The 27704-nt window shown below is 31.2% G+C and overlaps 1 protein-coding gene across 1 annotated transcript; it reads left to right on the forward strand.

Annotated features, from left to right (window-relative positions):
- Positions 1-3864: 3864 nt before the first annotated feature.
- LOC100162037 (nuclear RNA export factor 1) lies at positions 3865-11040 on the forward strand. Its single transcript, XM_001944725.5, has 14 exons — positions 3865-4092; positions 5491-5725; positions 5802-5901; positions 5981-6061; positions 6129-6233; positions 6310-6466; positions 7004-7203; positions 7261-7367; positions 7436-7472; positions 8183-8436; positions 8505-8688; positions 8749-8925; positions 8992-9530; positions 9795-11040. The coding sequence occupies exons 1-14, from the start codon at positions 4035-4037 to the stop codon at positions 9886-9888; spliced, it is 2328 nt and encodes a 775-aa protein (XP_001944760.2). The 5' UTR covers positions 3865-4034; the 3' UTR covers positions 9889-11040.
- The last annotated feature ends 16664 nt before the right edge of the window (positions 11041-27704 follow it).

Below are 27704 nucleotides of genomic sequence, written 5' to 3' on the forward strand. Positions count from 1 at the left end.
ACTATCATAGATATATCTATTATATATATATAATGGTATAATTTAGAATTTTCAAGTACCCACGAATAATATTATACAATCAGAACAAAATAACTAAAATAATTATTCCAGGTTTTTTAATATGTAATTTCGTCCAAATTTGAGCTTAAAATGACTATAAAAATAAACGGTGCTTATATAAGCATACATATATTTCTTAGAATTTTTGGTAACAGAATTAAATATTTATGTGGAATCTTGTTTTTAAATTTTCAATCCTTAGATATAAAAGTTGAACATTTTATAAATTTTTAACTACAAAATAATTATTCAATTTTAAATTTGATAAATTTTAACTTCAAATGCTTATAAAAAAAAATTGTGCCTATGTATTTTTAATATTTTTCAACTGCTATTGTAACAATATATCAGGATACTTGTATTAATTTTTTACACTTTTTGGCCTAATAGATAAAACTTTATTGATATTTATAGAAAAGAAAACTAACAAAATTGAAAACTGACAATGTCCGTAAACAGCTCAAAAAGAGTCAAGTTATTTTCAAATTTTTATCGTGTATAGAAAATTCTAATATAAACATTCAGTGAATTTTCAAGTTTCTACAGTCATTCGTTTTTTAATTACAACAAAATAAGAAAATCGTTAAGTAAGAAATCGAGTAAATATCAAATGTTGTAAAAATCTGAATTTCAAACGCTCATAAAAATGTAATTTGAGTTTCTTATAGACATTTTTTTTTGATAAAGGTAGATAATCCTATAAGGAATCTTGTATTACATTCTTAGTTCTAAAAAGAAAAACTTTTACGAATTATTAACTCAAAATAATTTGCTAATTTTCGTGATTTTCCATATTTTGTCAATTTTTGAACTTTAAATGCTAATAAAAAAAAACTGTGACTAAGGATTTTTAATATTTTTCAAATGTTGTAACAATATAGTAGGAGCCTTGTATTAAATTTTCAAGTATTTTTACTCAACAAATAAAGTTTTATTGACATTCATAGAAAAAAAAACTAATAGAATACGAAATAGTTCAAAACGAATCAAATTATTTTGAAAATTGTATCATGTATAGAAAATTCAAATATAAACAACCAGTGAAAATGTCATGTATCTAAGGTCATTTGTTTTAATGTTACAACATAAACCAAAATCAATTTTCTCGAAAACAGATTTTGCCTAGAAATTCCCGTTTTTCCTTAATTTTTCTTTTGAACCCCCAATGTACCAACTAGATTCACTTTCCTATCAAAAAAGATACTGTTGAAGAAAATCCAGGCACTTTTACTGTCCTAAAAGGTGATGACAGACACAAAAATAAAAAAAAAACAAAAAAAAACACATAATTGTAAAATCAATATACCTTATATTGGCTTGATTACGTCCCCCCTAATATCCGCCTATATGTAGATATATGTAGATACCTATTTAAGTAAATTTCTTTTAGGATACATTTTTGATATTAATTGATTCCTATATCTTTTTCTTATACATTAAAATTTAAAACTACCTACAAAGCATATATTTTAATGAAAAATATTTTTAGTAGCGTTCTATAATTTTCAATTTATTATTTTAATCAAATATTCAGAAAATAAATTTCTTTTTTATTAATTTTTTGAATGCATATTTTTATTTCATGTAAATTTGAACATTTTACTGCATGTATTTATAAATATTTAAAACTTAGGCTTTAGCGCTCATATTTGGTTGGTTTTTAATGCAAACAAATCCGCACTCTAGTGTAATAATATGTCTATGCGTGTACAAATAATAACTATGTGTGTAAGAATATTATTATATTTTTAGAATACCTAGTCCAAACATTTATTATCCAAACTACCTAAACGTCACCCACACCAGAATTTCAGATAAGACTTATTCGCTAAATACAACATAATAACATTAATTGTATTATATAAATAATCATGTTTCATATCCATTATTAGTTATTTTTGACCATATTAGGAATATTTTTGTATTTTAAGGCCCCTGCAAATGTGTCATTTTTAAGGAGTTGTGTTTAGGCAATTATTTCGTTTCTGCGATTACTGATCGTCTTAGTGTGTGTATACTCCCCTACCATAACCCGCGACCCACATCAATTTACAATACATTGTTATTTCTTATCTGGTTTGTGGTCGCACGCACGCAAATGCACAAGTCATATTTTGTCTATATCAAAATATTCAAAACCAATTTATGGACGTGTAATAGCCGTCGCACTGACAAAAATAAAGGTACTTCTAGTGGTTCGATTCAAAAAATGTAAAGATGTTTGTATTGGTAAACAAGTTTACTTTGCATCGGTCGGAGTACTTTTTCAATTTTAGCAAATTCTTGACGAGAATAAATATTTTACATTTTATAAATTTATAAATTTTTAGTATTGAATATATTCAAAAAAATAAAAAAAATAAAAATATGCTCCGACCGATGCAACTTGTTGACGAATTAAAACATCTTTACATTTTTTAAATCGAACCATTAGAAGTACTTTAATTTTTGTCAGTCGCCAAGGTCGTTTTGATGAAAAAATAATAGGGTTTGCAGGGGCCTGAATACTTCAAAATACAGTTAAAATACTTGAATATTACTACTCCCCCTCCCTTCACCCACTATGACACTATTCTGTGTGAATCTGCGTGAAAAAAATGTCGAGTCGGCAAAAAATCTGCGAGCGGTTGCTACAGTCCGACAAAAACTGAAATGACGCCACTGCGGTTAGCCAACTCGATAAGAGTATAATCGTTTCCATTTCCCACGGACGCGATGTCCTCTAACCAGATTCTCGGAAATGCTCAAGCTCGGATCATTGAACTATAATGTGATATATGATATGTTATCATAATATAGTTCAATGGCTCGGATAGGAGCATGCATCCTGTAAGGCTGCATTTTCGATAATCGACTGCGTAGTTTTTTTCAGTATAAAATATTCATTATTTTATATTGGATCTATAATGCCCTCTAAATGATATTATTTGAGACTAGATGACGTCACATCCGCATATGTTGTCTTCGTCTTGCTAATGAACAAAAACGCTTCAAAACATCATGGCGAAAACTGAAATTTTTACTCATTCCGTATTTATACTAGAATTACTAAAATTTCACGACGACTGAACGACCGCGCACAGGGAAGAACTTATCTGTGTCGCTGTTTTTATTATTTGGATAACATATTAAATACATTTAAAGTTATCAGTTTGACGACGCAAGGTTATTTTTTGTTTTTATCATGTCAGCGCTATGAAAAAATTTGAAAACACAGATAAAGTCCTCTATGCGTTGTGGAATTTTGGTAATTTGGTAATATATATAGAAGGTGTAAATCTGACCCGCGCAATACAGTTTATGCTATGTTGTACTTTTTTTGTAAGACGGAGACAAACAGTACAACACAATATGTGGGCGTGACTTCCTGTAGTTACTGTAGTCCTCTTCATAGTTTTCATAATTTTTATCGTTGTCGTATCCTGCGTGATTACTAGATCAAATTATTTCTCGTATTTTTCGATTTTATGATCATTTAATTATTATATTATATTATAATATTATACTGTTTATTAATGTGCTCAGTGCACACTGCACACTCAAGACTAACTAATCATCTACGAACTACGAAGATTGTAAAACCATAGAACAGACCAAAGTAATATCATTTCGTTACGAAAATTATAATTAATATATATAATTGAAATCGAAAACGTATAAATTACTAAATTCAAAGATGGTACAATAATTATGGATTATTTGTACATATGGCTACACTGGCGTTAATTTTCCTCACTTGGAGCGTTAATATCATTTCCACCTTATCACATCCCAAGTAGCAATATATTCCTCTAACAATATTATGCTCTAATCATGATTTCTCCTTTTTGTGCGTCGCGCCTGTGCGACTGAGACTGTGATGTACTGACGTGACGTCTGTTCAAGCGTTGTTCAGTTGTTTACTGTTTAGTCGCGAACGGTACTTTAGTGCGTGGTCTCCGTAATCGTAGATTTTGTTGGACCTTCTGAACGCGATGGCTGGTAGATCACGAGGACGTAACAGCAGCGGCAGGTTTCATAACGCCAATCCACGTGAGTATAATATAGTACAATTCGACGCTTTTACGGTGTGCTAGTTTTGGATGTGGCGGGAGGGGGGGTTGGGCGACGGTGCTCAGAAAACGTCTACGACCTAATAAGAGTTCGGTCGACTTATTATTTACCAAGTTATTTACCAATAACGTACTTCATTCAATTACGATGTTGCCGTCTCGCCACTGCTATATACTAAAATGTATTACATTTTTTTATTGTGTACATTGTACCTTCTTTATCAATTTTGATAAATTGGCAAATGTCTCAGTCCATGGGGGAAATCTCCTGCTGCGCTAAAATTAACGGGGGGAAACGTTTAAATACCCACCAACTTTTACCTTTCTTAAAGAAAATATGTTGTTTTTTTTTGTTTCTGAAAAAATATAAGTATTCTTAGTACCTATTTCCAGTGCATATTTGTACTAAGCGTATGCACGTCTAGGGGGTCTTAAATTGTCCACGTTTCATATCACACCGAATTCAAACACCAAATTTTATAGTTCATAACATGCTTATTTAATGGTTTTTAGTAAATTACCTATTTTTATTTAAGATAAATGCATTTTAGTAATTTTAAAGGAGAAAAAAAATTGTTAACAGTGTCACCTAGAAGAATATTGTTAAAATATATTCATGTTTGCAATACTTCATGAGATCGGAGCACGTATAGATAAGATATTAACATTAATAAATCACATACACCTGCGTTGCGGTATATTATGTTTTTGCTTGAACGTTCGCCACCAATAAGGCCAAAACTCAATTTTCCAACTTTTTTTTTATATCTAATATTCACAGATGATTTTAGTTTTTTTTTTTTTTTTTGATTGCCTTTTTTTAAAGTTTTCTGAGAGTTTAAGGGCCAGTATTACAATCATCGGTATGCTTTTATTACGCTTAACCGGCTGATAACAGATTTTATTACCGGCCGGTTAGGAGTCGGTTAAATTTAACGGGATATGGTAATACTGGCCCTTAGACATTATATTTTAAACAATCTGTAAATGTTTGATAAAGAAAAAATGAAGATTGTAAAATGTTACTTTTCATAATGTTTGGATATGAAGTATCTAATTGCTGTTCATGTTTGTACCATATTTTAATCTTATATTGTACCTAACAATGCCTCACACCGAACATTTTGTAAATAAAAATGTATAAAATACAGTATATTTTTTTATTTCAATGTGCCTAATATAAAATTTAAGTTATAGGTAAGTTATACATTTTATCTAAGACATTTATTGTGTCAATCGTCAATGAACAAGCCAAAAAGGCTCAAATCCATTTCTTGAAAATTTAACATATTCATATTATGCAGTTAAACCAAAATTAATGGATTCATCTGATTGTGTTCTTTCCTATCACTGCTAATATTAGATTTCTAAATTTTAGGTGGTGAACGGAGTAATGAACATGATGATCGAACTTCAAGACCTAGCACTAGTCGAGGAGGTGGTGGATACTCAGATCGTCATGGTTTTAATAAAAAGGTGACATTCAAAGCAAATCAACGTGGAGGTAATCATTTTCGTAAAAGTTGGGAAAGTAAAACTGATTTGGTCCGTGATCAACTGGATATGGAATTTCCTAATCGAAATGGCCCGTCTAGAAATACTACTGGTCGACGGTATGTATTTTATTTTTGTTAGTTGTTACTATTTCTAAAATCAATTAATATACCTATAAATATTAACATTTAATAGATCTTTTCCTGAAAGAAATCATGGCCGGGGTGGTAATGGTAATTTCAGAAACTTATCATGGGCTTTGAAAGAAAGTAGTACTGGGTGGTATTCAGTATTTGTAAGTTCTAATTTTCAATAAATCTACCTAATAATTATTTACTGTACATGTTTAAATTGTATTTATTCTGGTTTTTAAGGTGCCAAATGTTGAAGATTGTGACGAAGTCCTTAAAATAATACAAACTTATATCACACCTGTTGTATTTTATCCATACAATGTAGGATATTTCTATGCTATTTGTAAAATTTTAGAATGTATGAAAATAATCAATATTTATTTTACAGAAACAATATTTTGATAATGCTTTAAGATTTCTCGTTGATGATTTTAAAGTTGCTAAAACATTGCACAACACTAGTTATAAGATAACACAAAGAGATGATCGAAAAGTAAGTTTAAATTATTCAGTTGTAGACACATAATTGAGTTTTAAAAATGTATTTTAACATGAATATTTGTACTCAGTTAGTTATAAAGGTGTGTATATATTTGCCCCCACGTGGTCCTATATCATTCACACCAGTATCCAGTGAAGTGAGAGAGAAAATGATAGAAGCCATGGCGACTCGTTACAATCCTAGTACCAAGAGTTTAGATTTGTCACAATTCTATGCTTGTTCACGTATGTATAAGTTAATTTGATATTAAGAGCATCGGAGCCGGTGCGATTTTTAGTACAAAAACATGTCTTTCAAGAAAAAACTCATGCCCTGTAGAATAGTTGAATTTTGTTAATTTATTTTTATTCAAAAGAACATTTTGCAGGTCGGATTAAAGCCTAATTTTCAAAATTTTAATTATAGAAGCTAAAACATGAATTTGAATAATGCATAATATTTGTTCTTTTTTTAAACGTATTTTTCTACTACTATTATAGTAAAATGAAAATTGCCTTTGATCCAATCTGAAAAATGTTCTCTTTTAAATAAAAAATGAATAATGAAATCCGACTTTTCTTTTACGGGGACGTGAGAGTTTTTCCTGTCAAGTCATTTTCGTTGATATAATGGAAAAGTATTATAAATTTTAATTAACGAAGTAACTAAAATATAAGTTATAATTTTCAAATTTTATAGAATTTCGGAAAGTCAGAAAACCGCACCAACACCCTTAAGATAATTAAAGAAATATGGAAAAAAAAATTGTATTTTTGTTTTAGTGTTTACCGATAATCAACTATTTGTACCATTAAATCGACCAGCTGTTCTTTTGGCAGCACTCAACATGGTTGCTCAACATACCAAGCATGACTTGTACGGTTTAAGTCTTGAAAACAACCACATATATTTAGGTGAAGGTCTTATATGGATACGTAGGTTATTCCCTGAACTGAAAGTGTTGGATTTAGCTGGCAACAAAGTAATGTTCTTTTTTTGTTTTTATTGGACCGATATTCAAAAATAATTTTTATTGCAGTTTTCTGATTTAAAAGAGTTAAGGTGTCTCTCCGGTTACACTATTCATGAGCTGAACTTGTCCAGAAATCCTGTGTGCAATACAGAGGACAAAGAGCGTTACAAACGGTATGCACATTTATTTATGCTTCAGATTTAACATCACTTAACATATATTCATACTATACATGTTTTAGGGATGTACAACAATTTTTTCCCATGCTAAACAAGTTGGTAAGTGTCATCTGTTTTATCTTATTCCATTTGTACGCTAAATGTTAGCGAGGAACCACAAGACCGATGTTTTTATAGTACTAGCTTAACAGTATTATGATTATTTTTGGTCTATTGTAAGGTAAGGTGTTCAAAGTAAGTACATCTTACCTGGTTTAAATTTCAAATCAATATTGCATCACGAGTCTAGTAATGATATACAAGTTTGAAAAAGAATTGCACATTGAGACCGTAATTGATGGTTGTTTGATTAAACATGGACGTTATACACAATTTGAAACATAATTACAATACAATAATAGCATGTATTTTATATATGCGTAATAGTAGTTATATTGAAAAACAGTGAAATACTTCAATGTTGTATTTATGCGTTCAGTTAAAGACTAAGTTTCAAATGTTGGTTGGATGAAAGGTGTAGCTATAATAATAATAATAAATATTATTGCTTGATTGTATTAAAACAAATATACTTACCATATTTTGAAACATATAATTCGAAAGAAACTTAAGTTACAAATAAGTGGTGAAAAAAATATTTAGAATTTTAGTTTATTACCTTACCCAGCATATGCAATTGTAGAACTTGAAAATAAGTAAAAAAAAAATTGTATTTGATCAACTATCTTTTCAAGTTATAAATGCTGTTAATATTTATTAAGTTGACTTGATTTTTAGGATGTAGGGCAATGTTATTTAATTGTTTTCAGGATAACTCAGAACTGCCGTCTCGGTACAGTGCGATTGTTGGATCCAAGTTTAAAATGCCAATTAACCTGGGTAATAGCTATCCAATACCAGAAGGCCATAATCCTGAACTGCCGAATCCAGTAACGACTTTAGTAGAATCATTTCTTACTCAATATTATGTACTATACGATAACCAAGTGTCTAGACAAATGGTATCGGAAGCTTACCATGAAAATGCCATATTCACGTTATCCAGTTGTTTTTTATTTAAAAAGTAAGTGTATATATGAAAATCCATTTATCACAATTCTGTTAACCAATTGTAATTGTATTTAATTTTAGTGGTAAAGGTAGCTTATCACAGTATCTACCTGAAAGCAGAAATTTTTTGAAATCTGACCGAAACAGACAGGGAAGACGTCGCTTTTTACATAAAGGCAAACAAGACATAATAAACTTTTTAGACAAGTTACCTAAAACCAAGCATGATATTGGTTCATTCATAGTTGATGTACCATTGGCAACTGTTAGTATATTGTTTTATAAATTTTATTTTCTTCAATGTTATTTTTTTTTTTTATTTTAGGCTGCTATGGTTCAGATTGTAGTGAATGGTGTGTTTGCTGAAGATTTTAAAGAAACCAACTTTAGACACGTATATCGATCATTCTGCAGAACATTCTGTATAGTGCCGATTGGGAGTGGTTGGAGTATAATTAGCGATATGTTATTTGTAACAACAGTTACTGATGAGTTATTATTAGTAAGTGAATTTGTGTTTTGCTTCATTTTTAAGTATATGGAATTATACAAACATTTTGTATTTCAGGAGTCTTCAAAACGGTTCCATGTTTTCAAACCAAAACCAGTGTCATCCAAAAAAAATAACTCAAATGGCAACAGTAACCAAAATGGAACAATGTTTATGGAGGATACAGATGAAATGGCTGGCATGGAATCATCATCATCCTATCAACAGACTCCCACGCCCAGCTACCCACCACCATCTTATCAGCAATCCACATTTTCATCTTACCAGCCTTCACCAATGACGCCTCCTATTAATCCACAGCAGCCATCACCTTATCAAGGAGGCATGCAGACATCTACTCCACAGATTCAACAAATGGCGCCTGCAGCAACAGACTCTCAACAGCAGTCAAATGCCTCATTTCCTATGTTCAACACAATATCACCTTCTACAACAGCATTTCCTACACCTTCAACTCCTGCTTCCTTGCCTGTAAATCAATTGTCGACTGAAGTGCCTGTAAATTCGATGAGGGACACTAATGCTAATCCCGATAAGTTGACTATGATTAAGAGCTTTTCAAACGAGTCTGGAATGAATAATGAATGGGCTGAAAAGTAAGTCATTATCTATATTTAGGTCTTGCTTATATATGCTTATACTGCTATATTGAAAGTGGAAGTAATGCTATTTGTTTGTTATGATTTGTGAAATGTCTTCATCTGATATTTACAATTTGATAACAATATAAAATATATTTAATATCAAACTTACCTTAAAAATTGTTTTCCAATGTTTTTAGTCCTCTAGTTAAGTTAATTAGTTTTTTTTTTAAGTTTTCTTGTGTTTTTAATATTTTTTTTTTTAAATTTTTTATACAGGTGTTTAGTAGAAAATGGTTGGGATTATGCTAAAGCGGCTTCATGCTTTTCAGACCTAAAAGCTAATATTCCACCTGCGGCTTTCATACATTAATGAGGATAATTTGTTATACATGAGTCTTAAACATAACATAATTAGTTCTACTTACATGATGTCGACATTTAGTACAAAATTGTTTTGGTTTATTCTTCTAATGTCTATAATATTAATAATAATAAAAAAAATGTAAACCTGCTATTGTGAAACAACCAAAACCATTTTCCATAATATTTTATTTAGTTTTTTTTTTTAAAATGGTTTTTAAGATTCTAGGTCTATGGAAACAAAAATGATGGAGAAAACTGTGTTTACTATGTTGATAAAAAAAATGACAAAAAAAAACGAAAAATGAAAAACAAATAATTAAAGAGAGTTAAAAATTGTTTTTTGACCGATAACTTTTATTAATGCCTGGTAGGCAATGAAAGATTATTTAGTATACAGACTGCATAGAAGTCTTATGTTAATGAGCTGGAAAGATAGATTTTCATATGGACCAAGAACTGGATCTAAAAACCGACAAAGTAATTTTAATAAAATGGTTTTGATTGTTAAACTGTAAATGGTATTGTTTGAGGAAAAAACCCAATTAATGAAAATTAAAAGAAACATCCTTATTTTTACTGTAATACGAAAATAATTTAAGAAATATATTAAAGAAAGAAATGTAAATAATTGTACTCTGTAACATATACTACCTACCTTATGTTTGCCTTATTTAATTTTTTTTTAAATGAGTGATTGTTTTAAATGAATTTAAAATTATTGTAATTTAATTGTTTAAGACGCCGTTGTGACCTTTTTCCAACATACATGGTTGATCATGTAATGATTTCTTTTAATCATTGATATCAATTAAATATAAATTAAAATATGATACTTGAAATAAATTTACTATGTAAATAATATCTTGTTGTTCTCACATATAATTATTAGTATTATAATAAAATTATTTTTACACTATTTTTACTGAGAAAACTGTTTTTATTACTAAGTGCCCGTCACAAATATTAAACCTAGTTAAAATAGAGTTAAACATGGCATTACTATTGTAATTTGTATACATTTTAGTATAAGTGATACATTTTTTTAACGTTTAAATTATAAATTGGTAGGTACAATTTCACATTTTGTTATACTAAAAAACAATCATTTATATTGTATATCAAGTATAATTGCGTAAAATAAAATAATATATTATAAATACATCAAGCCTACACGATTAATATTGTAATTTGACTATAGTTCTAGAAATTAATATATAATATATAATGTAAAAAAAAAAACAAATGTATGATAATTAAAATTAAGGGTTTGCACTTGCAAACAACAAGCCCGGATTAAGGATTAATTGGACCCTGGGATACCATACACTTAGTGGGGGGCCCCCTTTCAAATATAACTTCAAAAAATTGTATCTCTAAATTTTTACGACTGTATAAAATTGTATTATTAAATACTAAATTATCACTTACAATCGTCAATCATGGATAATAAAGTTCGTAGTTGATGTAGTTCACAACTCTCATTTTATAAACATTTTTATATTTATTATAATTTAAACATTTTTCATGATATAAAATTAAGATCATTTTTATTTTATAATTACTATTATTACTAAAATTATTTAATTTTTTTGAAAACTTTTGTACTCGTTACAAAATGAATATTTTGGGGATGAAAATAGGCCCTCAAAATCAATGGGCCCCGGGACCGTGCCCCTCCTGGACCCCCCTTAATCCGGGGTTGGCAAACAATACTGTATAAACAGTAAAATGTCGTTATCTATAAACCAAAATCAAAACAAACGAACCAGGTAAATCGCTCTGCTGTATAGTAAGTTTTGAGTGTAAGTAGGTACATCGTAATTGAGTAGTGCACTGTAATGGATTTGTTGTGTTTGAATTCAATGAAAAATTGATAAATCATTGCTTAGGAAACATGGTTCTGAGGGGGGAGACTCACTAGTCACCACAGCCCGCAAGTCACTCTTAAAATCTGAAGATTGAAACATTTTTAAAACAGCAAAACACTATTATATTATAGTAGGTATGCGAAAAAAAATATATTTCAAAACCGATTACGTTATATTTTGTACTTATACCTATGCCGGGAAAAGAAAAATCGTCTCGTACTCAATACCCGAATTGCTGATCTAAAACGAATCGTTTTACCTACCAGTTACGGTCTGTGTCGTAGCCACTTCGCGAAAAATGATCATTTCATGAAAAGGAAACGAGTTTTTTACACTTCGCGATATCCGAAAATATTTCACAAAAAGGTCAGTTTTTCGTGAGGCGGCTACTCGCTCCAATTTTTTTCACAATTTGTGTGCTTACCGAAATACAATACGTTTATCGCACACGTCAAGTTTGATTACAACCATTATTACTTATTTAAAGTATTGATCAAGTATATAGGTAACTTAATTATTTAAGTGACTTCAACAATACCATAAGTAGGTACATTACTACATTATAATATAAGCATAGGCTGACGGCAAAGACGGTTTCACACGACGCGAACGTTCGCAAGAAATTCATTGTGCTTAATTTTGAATGAATCTAATTTAATCAGTGGCGGCACCAGATTTTTTTTGTGTGGTTGTGCCGAGCTGTGGCCACTGATTTAAAGGGAGGGCCCGGTGGCGTAACAAAATTTGCCTTACGCCCTTACCTATCGGGCGGTAACAACTTACAATTATAGGTTAATAAAAAAAAGAAGGTCACTATGTCGAGTGTAATACCAGATAATTTTTAAAACCTCAATAAGCCTCTACCTTTTCGGCATGTTACTGAGTAAAGCCATAATATATCGACCAATTTGCAACACTTAAAAATATAACATACATTTTGAAAATCACAATATTACAGTCGTGCCTTATATATTTTTATAAATTTTAAAATATTATTATGTAATATTCTAAGCAAAAATACTTCGAAATCATACAGGGTGGTTACATCATACAGCCGGGGGCCGAGAAGATTTTAGGGTGGGCCTCGGCCCACCTCTGGCGCCGCCACTGAATGTAATAATATATTTAACAGACAAAAAATGTTTACACCATTGTTTTTTGGAAATATTTGCTCATAAATGGTTGCTGTTGTTTGGATAATAATAATAATTATTATTATTGACAATTGCATTGTTTTTACGTTGTTTATTTTTTCCCGTCTTCTTCTATTATTTATCTACACAATATATTAAATGAATATATTTGGTTTTTTTTATTAGTCGGACTTTAGTAAGCTTAGGATTTTGTATCATGAGGTTTTTGTCGGTATATATGTATAACTTTGATATTTTACGAGTTCAATTATACACTTACGTACGCACCACGCGAGGTCAATAGCAAAGCTCTGCCGTGGCAGGTAGTATGTAAATAATCAAAAATTGAGTTCGATATCGAATATATATATATACCATATAGAATAATATTTTCATCTATTAATTAAAAAACAATTTCCATCAATTTTTAATATAGGTACCTAAGTACTACGTAGATGTAGGTATAGGTACTATAACCTTTAGAATGCGGAATGTGATCGATTATAAAAAAAAGCACGCTGTTGCACAGATAAAGTTCTCCTGTTTACGTGTTGTGAAAATTTGCAAGTTATACAAGAAAAGAAAATGGCGCGGGAAAAGTTGTCCCGCGCAAAACAGTTTTTGCCTTGTTGTACATTTGTAAGACGGACAAAACACGTGTGGGTGTGACGTCCACTCAACATTAAGGTAGGTACTACTACAGAGTACTACCAAAATGCTGATATGACATTATGATTATGACTTTTATCGAAACCGACGAAACCAATAAAATATAATACCATCTACACATTTCAGATAGAGCTGGTGGTCGCAGTATAAAAGTCGTACTTGTATATAGAATAATATGCATTGTGTTTATTTTATTGTATTTTACAGGGGCGCACGTAGGCAATGGATATAATCAAACTTGACGTGTGCGATAAATTATGTTTTATTTCATTATATAGGTACGGACACACAGGCGATTATAATATTATTGCCTTTATCGGGTACTTAATAGGCGATGGAACTGCCACTAAAAAGTTTGAAAAAAAAAATAGATCCAACTCTGATTATTTCGTGTGGTTTAAAGGAAAAAGGCCCAGCCTGGAAACATTGCGAAAGACCCAATACAATTATTTTCCAGACACTGCGGGGTACCATTTTCGTTTTTAAATAAATATTTATAGAGTTGAAGTACCTACCGCTTATTGTTTATAATTTAATTGTATAACACTTAACTAGGTACGAATTAATTAAGTACCTATGGCCTATAGGTGTACAAATAGTGTTGTACCCGTCTATAAAATCCAACATCAAAACTGTAATTAGAAATTATTTTGTTTTTTGCAAAATATTCTTATTTTCAATTTTGAAATAGATCTTTTGGAAAACAATATTCGCCACGATGAACGAAAAACCAATATTATAATACTATACTATATGGTTGTAAAGCTTCTTCTTGCTCAGTGCTCACTGTCTCGTCGAACAATGAAAATTAGGTGTCATTTGTTATATATTCACAATCGTATACGATATATGCATGGATAATTAATGCACGCACCACATACATTATAGATTGTCATTATACAATGTGTTTAAAAAGTTTAGAAAGTCTTTGATTACTGTTTATATAATATTTTACATTTTAATATAGGTACCTATATACTTATATTGAGCAATGACAGCTAACATTGCTGCATGTTTATGTTGGGTAAAATATTTAATCGCCTCACTCAATGGTGGGGGGGGGAGAGGGGGTGTCCAGAGGTACTATAGGTGCCCTATAGGTAATAGGTATATTTCAACTAGTTAAGCACAACGGTACACTCAGGATTTGTCGGTCAGACTTAGTTCCAAGGTTATAACATTTTGAAGTTCGGCGTTTTGCGTATATTACGTCTACGCAGATTATTCCGCGGATCTACTCTAAAAAGTACATTTAAATATTATGAAATTATTTATATTCATGTATGCATGCATTTATACACGATACCTTACTTACATTATATTGCAGATCAAAATGGTTGGATCGAGAGGTTTTTATGATATGAAACAATTTTTTTTTTTGGTGGGTGGAATGGGGTAAATGTTTCATCCCCCCCCCCCCTACAAACATGACCCAATACGCCACTGCGCGAGTGAAATATTTGAACACTACCTTTTTTGAACTGCAGTATAATGCGAAACGAACGTTTTGGTTTATAGGTATATTACGGGCAGTGGCACGAGTTGCGAGTGCAGATCAACAATCCGGCCCGTATCGGGTGTGCGGAGGAGAGGTAATGTGCCGGCATAATATTATCGTCTGACACAAAATGAAAGACCAGCAAAAGAACCGTATACAATATATAAGTTTGAGATAAGTATATATAAGTTCGAGAGAGAGCGGTTTATCGCGCCGCCCATACGACGATATAACGACGATGCGATGCTAATGACGACGGCGTTGACGGTGATAAATGACTGTGCGAAAAATCACTCGGAGGTGGTCGAGGCGGGATAAACGTGCCCGGCCGGAAGGTCACCGGATTTAATGGTCGCGTGGGTTATAGGTATATACAGTCTGCAGAGGCCACACGATGACGAAGAGGAGGATATGATAAGGGGGGGGGAGGTGTAAGAGGGACGAAAGAAAAAAAAGAGACGTTTAATTATTGTAACGGTCGAACCGTGCGCGCAAAGGTCGACCGGAAAAAAGTTTGCGGCGGCGGATTACCGCGGTCGTCCGGTCCTCGGGCAGCGTTGTGCCGTCATTTAGTCGCCGCGCCGGACGGCGGATCCGCGGCGGGGGCAGAGGAGGCTCGGTGGGCGTATATATAAATTCGGAGCCGGGGCGGCTGCAGCTCTTAATCCTTTACCGCCGCCTGCACGAGTATATGGTGTAATTGCAAAAAGGATATTGTAGGCTTTGCCGGTGGACTATATTATTATACATGCTGCAACGGGTGCAAGTATAATATATATTATTATGTGTGTGTGGTATTGCGGTAATAACAATAATATCCAAATTAAAACTGTTGCCTCATAATATTATAATATACGCATTACACACGCATATATAGGTACCTCGTACCTATATAACAATAATTATACGGGTAGGTCGAGTTTTATAGAGGGGGATTGTCGAAATGCACTATTCTATAATATATTATAATATTATACCTAAACCAGAATTTTCGAATTGCACTCGGTTTAGGGCCAGTTGTACCGTATCCGATTAAAGTTAACCGGAGTTTAATTGACCGAATTTGCCCGGTTAAATATCTGTTATCAGCTGATTAAGCGTAATCGGAGTTTAACCGTAGACGGTATAGTGCGGTAAAACTGGCCCTTAGAATCGTGTAGGTAGGTACGAATCACAAGGTGTGATATTATATTACTTATTTCATAGAACTTTAGATTCAGAGCGGAGCGAGGAAGCTAGTGGTTTTACAATATGGTGTTTATTTTTTTTTTTATCCTGTATACAAAAAAAGCTCTACCAGAAGGAGTTCTTCGATTTCAACATATGATAGTATCTTATATTTTAGCAAATTGGATCAAGATGGTACTTTAGACAGGTCATTTTTCGATTTTCTCAATAATTATTTAATGCTACGGGACAAACTACCGAAAAATTACGAAAAACCGTTAAAATGGGATTTTAAATTCTAACGATTTGTCTATCACCACAGCAACGAATAAAAAATTATAATATAATATTAATTCAATTTACAGGCTATAATAAATAATAACAATATAAAAAGTCCAGACTGACAAACCGTCTCCGTTCAGAATCGTTTTTCTTATACAATGATATTAATGATATAATATTATTGAATTCAAGTTGAATACAATCCATTATAGGTACATTGACCAACTTGTAACCTACTGTACAGCAGAGTTACATCCACTTACCCACTTTTTTAAAATATTAGTTTAGTGGGCGTTGTCGTTTTCCGCCAAAATATACCTTTTCGTTTACCGCCATTATTATGCTATAGTGTATATTTCCATTTTTTGGATACAACAATTTTCAGTTTTTTCGATTTTCGTAACCCCCTTTTTTAAGAACTTATATATCATAATAATATTGTTAATATTTTATTATTTTAACAATCAGTATCCATTAATTGGAAAGAGATGCGAAAGATTACGTTAGCAATATACAAGTGACAATTAAGATAATATTGTCTTGTTATGCTTTTATAACAAATTGTATTTTGTTATTTTATCAAACTTCCACTTGTATAACTTATAGACGTTTTATATGTAATATGTGAATATAATTAAAATTAACTATTTATTTGGACTATTTATACATATTGTACATATTTTTGAAATAAAAAAATTGACATGGGGCCTATACGCTGTTTTATTTTAATATAGGTAAGTACGTCATTGTTTTCTACACCCAATATTGTGTTGTGCGTCTTATACTTATTAGTTATTTGATTACTATTGATATTTTTTTTCGATATTATGTTCCTAACTAATTCTAAAAATCTAGCTCTCCGGGTCTTCGGGTCTCGGCTCATGGTTAGCGGCCTCATGACATTCGGTTTTTAATTGCTTTTTTGGTGAATTATATAAAATGGTCACACGCTTTAATTTCAAATGCGTTTTTAAATATACATATATATATTATTATATTATACATTTGTATGTTCTAGTGTATAGGCAGACACGTAATTTACCTATACCATGTTAACGATCATTTTGCGAAGTTAATCAACAATAAAAAAATAGGTCGTTGAATAAAATTGAATGTCACTATAAAATGTAGGTGTAAACATCATTTTTTTTTTAAATCGGCCATTGTAATAAAAATAATACAGTAAATATAAACATATTATTACCTATAGGCTATAATATACAATCATCGTACGAGTAGAAAAAAAAGATTTTTGAACGACAAGAGCTCTGCACTCTGCAGTAACGCAAAAACGGTCATCATTTGAAATGGACGTGATTACGTTCTCCAAATGTGTTTTTATTTTAATTGCCGGGAAAAACAAACAACAATGACCTCCCGAGTAATTTGGAGCAATTCGACGGCACCGAAAAGCATATGGAACGAAAAAAATAAAAACGCTCACATCGTCGTAAAACAAACAACTAAAGGTATATAGGAATCTAAAAAAAGGGTCGAAGCACGACGCATAAGAGGTTGGATGGCGGTCAACTCCTTCGAATTCTTTCCCCTCCTTCCTGGTAGAAATGCACGCTATCGTATTAACCGTGTGCATACCTACATGAAAATCTTTTCCGGATGACTACATACACGATTTGAAAAAAAACTATGTGATTATCGAGCGACCCGGAAATACAATATTATTATTATATATAACACGTTAGTATATTATGTTACCATCAATGATGATAAGTGTTCAGGTAAATAATTTAGTCTGTCATCTGTATTAAATCCGACTGTTTGTCATGGGTACCTATATATTGATATTATATTGATCACTAATATTAGTAGTTTTTATTGAATGCCTATATAACTAAGGCAGACAATATGCCACTAATTTTTAGATAAAAATAATAATTTTTGTGATTGGCCAGAAGTTATCATTGTTGACCAAGTAGTCAAAGACAAAATTAACAGGGCTACAATAGCTAATTAAGTATACTTGAAACAAAAAAAATAATATATGATAAACTATAATTTAAAGGAAATTATACGAGTATTAGAAATGTATGACTTACTGTAATTAGAAGAATTTTTATAGGTAATAACTAATAATAATAATTATTATTACATTATAATTTATTTGTTCCTACATAATTTATAATCACACAGTAGACTGCCATAATGGTATTTGAAGTTCAAAGTCTCTTATCTAAACAGCAAGTGCATATTTTATTAGATTCGTGTTTCATTTTTCAGCGTGATCGTTGGAATCCTTGAGAATCCATAACATTGTTGTCTCCTGCAGTCTGTAATAAATGGACACGTCTTGTCGTGTCTTTCTAAAATTGAATACCTAATCTAAACTTTTAACTTGATACCCAGACACTCAGTAATAACTAGGTACTAATAGATAACATTGTCGATACGACAATCGGAAATGTTAAAATAACTAGTCGCGATGTTTCAAATAGGAGTTTACGTCAATTTATCGTATGAAATTAGTCGATTGGAAAATTGGTCGACGGTCGTGATGTAGGTACAAATGGATAATTGGATAATAATAATAATTATTATTATATTACCTATATCATACTATGTACATTTTACCAACACATTTTGCGATAGTAAGTTCAATAATAGCATGTACAAATGTTTAACCATCATACTAACGCAAATAGGATTACCTAGCTAAATATCCCAGCTTCGATCGGGTGTAGTTTTTTTTTTGGGCACGCATTTCAGTCGACTGTGTAGTCTAGTGCTAATTGTATAATTAATACTTTATTTTTATAGTTATATGAAAATACTTATTTTTATAATTAGGTTCCCTACACACTTTGTCCAATCCGTTCCAAACCAACGCCAATAATTAGCAAATCAATTGCAAATCGTTTTTTAGAATTTACAAACTAGAATTGTAGTTTTGACGATTTTTTTAGTGTTAATATACCTATACAAGATTTTGAGTGACGAATGTATTGATTTTATAATAATGTTTTTTAATATACATGATTTTATATTTTAGGCTGATCGTCTTCGCTCAGAATCGTTTTTCATATACAATGATTTTATATCATTGAATTTAACTCATCCGTTACAGCGACTCATTTAAACACTACCTACAGTAGGTACAGCAGATCGGTACACACTTGCTCGTTTTTTTTAAATAACGATATTATGTCGAAAGTGTTTTGTAAAAAAAAAAGTTAAAATTATCAGGTTATAACTTGTTTCAAATTATTAATTCTTATAGAATTTTTATAACCCGAAAGATTGATTTTTTTGATATTAGTTTGATATAATTTCAAATATTTCTAGTTGAATAGTACCAATACCTGCTCTTAGTAGGTAGGCACTTACAGCAGTTTCGAAAATTAAGACAAATTATTATTTGTACATAATATATGTATTATGTATATATTATTTTGAAAACGAACAATTTCATACGACCAACTGGCGATACCCCTTCTCAAAGTACAACATGCCAACATTGTCTGATTAAGTTGAAGTTATTAATATATATATGTTCTCAATAAATAGTGAATACAACGTACTTACGTACCAAGGAATCATATTATTTTCCTATAGCCACTGTCAATGTAATGCCTGAACTAACTACGTTGGCGGTAACATATACAAACACACCGCTCACGCTGCAGATCCCATAATTTGGATATAATACTATCAAGTCGACTCTGCCTTGTGCCGTTGTGCACTTCTGATCATATTTATATGTGATAGCATTGATTATAAATAGTATAATGGTGATAGCCGATAGGTACACCTAAAACTTTCAATTATTGCCCAATTAATATTTTACTTATACTTGCCAATTTCGTCTTGACTCATGAGTATACCTATCATATATCACGATACCTACTCAACCAGGGTTGAGGGTTCATAAAACCACTGAGTGCATGTATGATACTCAAGGCGTTCGTGGCAAGATCAGTGAAGTCGGCGGGGCAGTCAACTTGTTAATATTGCATTGATCGATCACAATAATTGAATAATAATAATTTCAGTATTAGTTGTACAACGATAGTAATAATATCGCGTAAGGGTACGTATTACCGATATTATGGAGTTGACGTTATTAATCGTTTTTCCTCCGCGTCTATGCGCTCGTCATTGAATTCCACAACCCTTTTCGGCAGACCATTGAAACTAGTCAAAGGAGGTTTTCATCGTGAATATCTATATCTGCATACCCGTATTTACATACCTGTATATATTAACTCTAATGTACGACATTTACGTGGGATATAATATATTACATTATATATACCTACACAATGAAATACCGTGTATAATAAGAAAGATTTACACGTCGTTATAATATATTAATATCAATATACCATATCTTGTAGTGAACCATTATATATAGCTAGGACGTGGCTTGGTCATTGTCAGTTCGTATTATAGGCATGGACGTGGGAGGATAAAAGTTTCTTGGGGGTTTTTATTTTTTGAAAACCATATCTATATTGAAAGTGATAAATATTTTTTTTCAACAAACATGATATACGCCAATAGTTTCAACAAAACTTACAATACATTTTTCTTATAATAGGGCCTATGGAGTACCCTATCATAGATGTAGCCGCATAGGTATAATAAGAATAAAAATTACGGAATTAGATCTATTCTGACTAGTGACTTACCTAGTATTTGTAATAATTGACAACCATAAAAAATCCAAAATTCCAGGGGATGAAAACACCCTTCTGCTGAAGTGCCTGGATAATTAAATAGTTACATTTAGATAAGACAATCTGATAATAGATATTTTGAAATACAATTACGTATCTAAAGTTGAAATAATTATTATATACCTAAGGTGTAAGTAATTAATATTATAACTCATTGGTAATAATATATAAAACAACTGAAGCTGATTATACAAAATTTTATTAATACATTGAAATAAATGAGTTATTTTTAGTTTACATTTATATTGTATATTGTGTTACATAATTTTTACAATATTACACCATATTATTATAATATTATTATAAAGACATAAGGTAGTTACGTCATCATAAACCACACAATAGTAAATATATTTTTATTATGATAATATGATTTTACCTTATAAAAACATACAAAATATCATGTTAACTATACATAGGTATAGGGAATTAATAATTATTCAGAAATTGTTAAAAAAAAACATAGACTTGGATAATTTTAAACGATGACAATATTTATTTTACATATTTATTATAAGATAGTAGATGATTCTTCAACAATTATCTGGACGAGATAGGTCAAATATACTTTGGATGTATCTACAATGTAAACGGACACTGGTCACGAACGCGTGTCGGTGGTGATGTACGGGTTTCCGGACAGGCGAATATTGACGGGCACGAGTGTGGGCATACACCTCTACTCGTTCACCGACGACTACCCATCTATCTTCGACGACCTATCCTTCTACGACGATCACCCATCATCGTACCTACACCCCCTTACGACTACCACTCATTCTCAGACGACTACCCCGCCCGTTATTATATTATCTTCGCGGATGCGTTCGATTGACGTGGGTCTTTGCGATAAAAAAAAATGAATAAATATATATATACACACACGTCGTACACTATATACGTTTTACGCCCATTTATTTATGTATAAAAGGTATCTGAGCCGCGCGCGGACACCGTCGTCGGGTCTAACGAGTTTCTCGGAGTTTTATACGGTGCAGAAAAGAAAATCGCTTCGATGGGAGGCGAAATCGGGCTGTTTTTTTTTTTTAACAGACCTTTCGCCGGTTGACGGGCATTGTTCGAGCATTATAATATATTGTACACAACAACAAGCTTTTGGCCGACCTTTTTTTTTTCTGCGAACGTTTACGAAACTCCGTGCGACCTGTTGTGTGCAGACGAGTCGGTGGCGTTAATTGATTGTCGCCGGACGCCGATGGCGTTTTGACGTCAGAGCTGCGCATAACGACGACTTTATACTATTTTCGCGGATAAAATAAAAAACAATTTATTATTAATTTTGTTTACCGAGTAATATAATATAGGATATAGGTATTATAGCAGTCGTGTCACCGCCGCAGCATAGACGAAAATAACTCGGCAAATCGATTTTTACCCGCGGCCGGATGACCTTTATTTATTCGATTTCAATCTAAACTGCCAATCACGGTTTTTAGCTTTCAGAATTCCGTGAAAAATATCAAACAAAGTATCGCTGCATGTGGTGGTGATGTGGTACGAGACACTCGAAATAGGTAGGTACCTATATATAAAAGTATACCGGTATAATATGTACCAGTAATCGGTATACCATGGTGAAACTCGAGAACCACACGCGCGGGAACAAGCGAATTTGTCGTCGAGTCGACCTTCGCCACACCGCCATTATATGATTTCGGGTGGTTTAACGCACGTGTAAAAATGTATTGGAAAAAAACAAAAAGACACACACACACACACACGTACTTGGACTTAATCTAGAACCATAAATACCGTGACTAGTCGGACCGTGCAGAGTATACCTACCTATATATATATTTTTTTTTTTACCGAAACGATTTTCTACTCGCTTTTTTCCCACTGGTCAGGGGATTGCTTTTCTTTTACTTCTCTGGAAAAAGGTCTTTTGGCGGCGGGACGTGAGGACGAACCGATGTAATTGCGGACAACGCGCCATTGTCCTGTATTTTTTTCTCTGTCCACCTTTTAGATACACTACATATATATATGTATATATATATATATATATATATATTGTATAGTGTACGTTTAATGTATATTAATAACACTACAACTCATAAACTTGTATAATATACCTAAACACATTACACATTATGATATTAAACGTATTATAACCGTTATACAAATATTGAATTAGGTTAGTATATAATGTACAGTTTATATATACAGTCACTATCTTTATACATACCTAGGTACGTGTAATCGCATACCGCACATGATAATATCCACGTAAAAACTTGTTATTATATATCGCATATTATTATAATTATATATTATACCTATACACATTGTTGCATTATATATAGACAACAGTTTATATTTTTATATCGCAGACGAGTTCGATTCAAACCTTGTATGATATCTCAGTCTAAAACCGACGGTATACACGTCTCTCCGTGACGTGTAGAAGTCGATGCCGAAAATAATATTATATTTTATGCTTTTTTTTTCTTTTTATTTGCGCGTTTATCATCTTAAAAAAATATAGTTGCTATACCCTATAATTAAGGGACGAAACGATTTCTTTTGATAAACCTACGCACATAATATACCTAGACCTATTTATTATATAATAATATACATTATTACATTATACACGTTTCAGTAATTAATAATATTATGTAAAGTACATTTGCATACTGTACTCGACGTCTATAAATTTCCGTAATAACGTCTGAAATTGAAAACCTATTTACGCGATATAAAGTAATTAGCAACTTTACCAAATTTATAATCTGTATAAATTATTGCGTGAATAAAACTAACTTGTGGTTAAAATTTTATAATTATTATAATAACTATAATAATATTATAATGGACTAGCTATGGTAATATATATTAATAATATTTATTATGTAGAGTGTTTGTCTCGTATTTTTATTTTTAGGTACAGTGATAATTAAAGAACAAAAAAATGAGATGAAAAATTGACGTTGTACAAAATTTCATTTTTAATCAAACAAAAACTTTAAGCACAGATCAGAAAACTTGATGTTATACTTTAATATTATTTACATAATTATAATATTACATCGTTTTTTTTTCGCGTTTACCGAACCAAACAAATTATTAAGCCCACATAAGTTTATTGAGAGTATAACAAAATTGGTTTTTACATGGGAATATTTAAAACACCCATTGCCGGGGATATAATAATATTGCGCGTTTAAATAAACTATAAAGTTAAAATATTTATTTTTTTTTACAGAAAATACTATTATAACCACATCTACGTGCGTTTAACTTGATTATACATGTATACACCATACACGAATAACAGGTAAACGCATCAAGTGTACACGTGCAAAAAAAAAATCGCCCTTTGAACTAAAAATTAAATCGAAATATTATGAAAATGCGAAATAGGAATTTAAATATACGCGCATCAAAGCGGGCACTATAATATATACCTGTTGTAGTTAAAATTAACCTACAAAACTATTGTAAAACCCATAACTGCAAAACTTCAATATAGATGACTGACCTTTTATACGAGCAGAGACATGTCCACATATTATAATATTATATACTTACGACCGAAGTATTTTACGCCTGTTGTGGATTATTACGTGAGATAGGTATTTTAATTATTGTTGTCTATTTCGGCTTAGAATATTGAAAAAATACACGAGATCGTAAACGGCAGCGGTTCCTAAAGTGTGTTCCGTTGAACCTAAAGATTTCGTATAGATCATACGCAGGGGCGGCTCCAATGGGGCCTTAGGGGCCGCACCCCCCCCCCCCCCCCCGCCTGTATTTCTGAACAATTTTATACTATTAAAAACAAAATTACAAAAAAAAATCATCGACATTTTCTGAAAATGACGACTTGGTATTATAGGTTTTTACGCCTATATTTTACGTGCTTGAACAGAGTTAATTAAAACATATTAAAAAAAAATCTAACTGGCAGTCAACCACTCGACCTGTCTTGACAATTTGATGTGTGATCACTTAATAATAACTTTATAGGCTGTTGTACAGTGATGCGTAGTACTGTAAAAGAAAAATAATTTTTTAAACGGCCACAATCAGCGCAAAAGTTTATTTTTTTAAATACGTGCGTATGATAAACAAATTTTAGGCAATTTGACTCGTGCACACAATGTAGAACCATAACACTGTATAATAAATTCACAGGGACATTTTGATATGCCTAATAATTATTACAAACTTATTTAAAATATAATACACGACTATAATACGGGTATCAATATCTAGGGTAGGTTTATACAACAAGGGGCAGCTAGGTATAATAAGACATTGGCTATTTGAAACTGTCATATAATCTTATACTATACCTACCTATATTCATTGAAAAATAAGTGCTCGAAATAAAATTAAAAAAACTGTTTCTATAAAACCTAGTAAGGAGTTAACGTGAACGAATTAAGTTTTTTTAAAATTAATTCACTTTCATAATTGATGAAAAAACCGCCATACACAATTTATAATACCATATGAAACTCACGTGTCTCTGTGCACAATCAAATTTTTTCAAGGGGAGGTCCATTTTTCGTTTGATGTTTGAAATGTTCTTCATGTGTAATCATAATTCGAACTACCATACATTCTGTTAGTTGACCATATTACAGTCTAGTTTAGTAGATTATATAAATATACAATATTCTTAATAAATTATTTTATTTGGCCTCCCTGGTTGAGCACACGTCTTCCAAAAGGTATTAGAAAACAAACATGAATTCATATGCAAAGTAAAAAATTGAGTTTTAGCTTGAATATTTTATTTTATGACGTGAGAGGATCGAAATTCGTATATATTATATAATGTAATGTGTCCCGATGCACGAGATAAATCGTTAGACTTTTCTCAAATTCCATCGAATAAGTATTACTACGTTTACGCATCCATAGCTATCCACATAAACCTATTATGTCTACTATACTTCGTGATAAAAAAATAAAAACGTTTTCGTACATAGGAAAAAAAATACGTGAGATGTTCCACTAAATTTAAAACATTATTAATAATAATAATAATAAAAATAATAATAATATAATTTACCCGCCAATATATTTATATATAATAATTTATTATTTTTACAGAGTTTCGACGTATTGTAGCAAAATTATGTATATATATAAGTAGTGTTTAATATAATATTGAATTATGCATGTATATAAAATTTACAATGTACATTAAAAATCCTAGTACAATATTAAAAAAAAAAAATTGTTTGATAAGACCGATTTCTTTCGAGAAAAAATCATAATTGAATTAGTATATAATTGAACTACACAGTTGCGTAAATTAACATAGTTTTCTTAAATAATACGCTACTACACAAATACAATTTTTGATTAAAGTATATTATTTAGGTTAGAAATGTAGAAAATAGTAGAAAAGTTATTTCGACCTAAACATAATACATTAATACATATTATATTAGTATATATTACAACATATAAAACTGTGCATCCCGTTACAAATGTATATTACTTTGAAAAATCGTCCAAATTGTTTTTATATAAATGTCAATGATATAATCAAACCATTACCTATATTCAATAAATAATAACTGTCCTACTTAATAATATTCGATACCAATATATGTTTATGTTCCAAAATAATTTTCCATGTTTATGTGTTTCCTGGGTCAGTTTAGTTCCGAAATATTATATACCTATATCCATAAATATAATATATAGGTTAACACATAGAATATACGAGTATCATAATAATCACACTGGGTCAATGCTCAATGTAGATTTTCGTTGGCCGTTATATTTTTCCTAAAATGATATGCAATTTGCTATTTTAAAACGGAATCATACCGCAGCACGCGTTCCGAATAAAATACCAAAATAAAAAACCTCCAAAAAAAGCTTAAATAATGAATAATAATTATAATAGCAAATATATACTTAATATATATAAACATACACACACAAATACACACAAAGTGCAATGGAATTTACGTTTTAAAACAACTTAATTAAAATACTGTCAAAACTTAAGCGCATTAAATTCCCATTCAGACTTAGCGAACGTAGTCGCGCGGACGATCTACATTACGTTACCAATAACAATATAATACTATCAACATAGCACCATCTCGTGATAAGACGCGACATACGATCGAAAATCGCGTTCAACGTAGGACGTTTGAACCGTTTCAAAAATAAAAAATAAACACATTCAACACAGACAAGCGCTAAATGAAAAAAGCTAGAATCATTAAACGCTGTGCATACAACATATATATTTTTTCGTAATATTGCGACAAAAAAAAAAAAAAATAATAAAAACGCAACGAAATATTTAATAACGCGTAAGTATATATATTTATAGATTAATATTATTTTTATATATAATATAGAACAAGCTAAAGCCGTTTTGTCGACAGTGCACATAATAATATAAAAATTTCTTTGCGAAAATAAAAAAATAAAGAAGCTGGAAAAAAATACACTCATTCAAACAAACACACACACACACACGCACGCGCGCGCGCGCACACACACACACA

The sequence above is a fragment of the Acyrthosiphon pisum genome, chromosome A3 (assembly GCF_005508785.2).
Source record: "Acyrthosiphon pisum isolate AL4f chromosome A3, pea_aphid_22Mar2018_4r6ur, whole genome shotgun sequence".
Lineage (NCBI taxonomy): Eukaryota > Metazoa > Arthropoda > Insecta > Hemiptera > Aphididae > Acyrthosiphon > Acyrthosiphon pisum.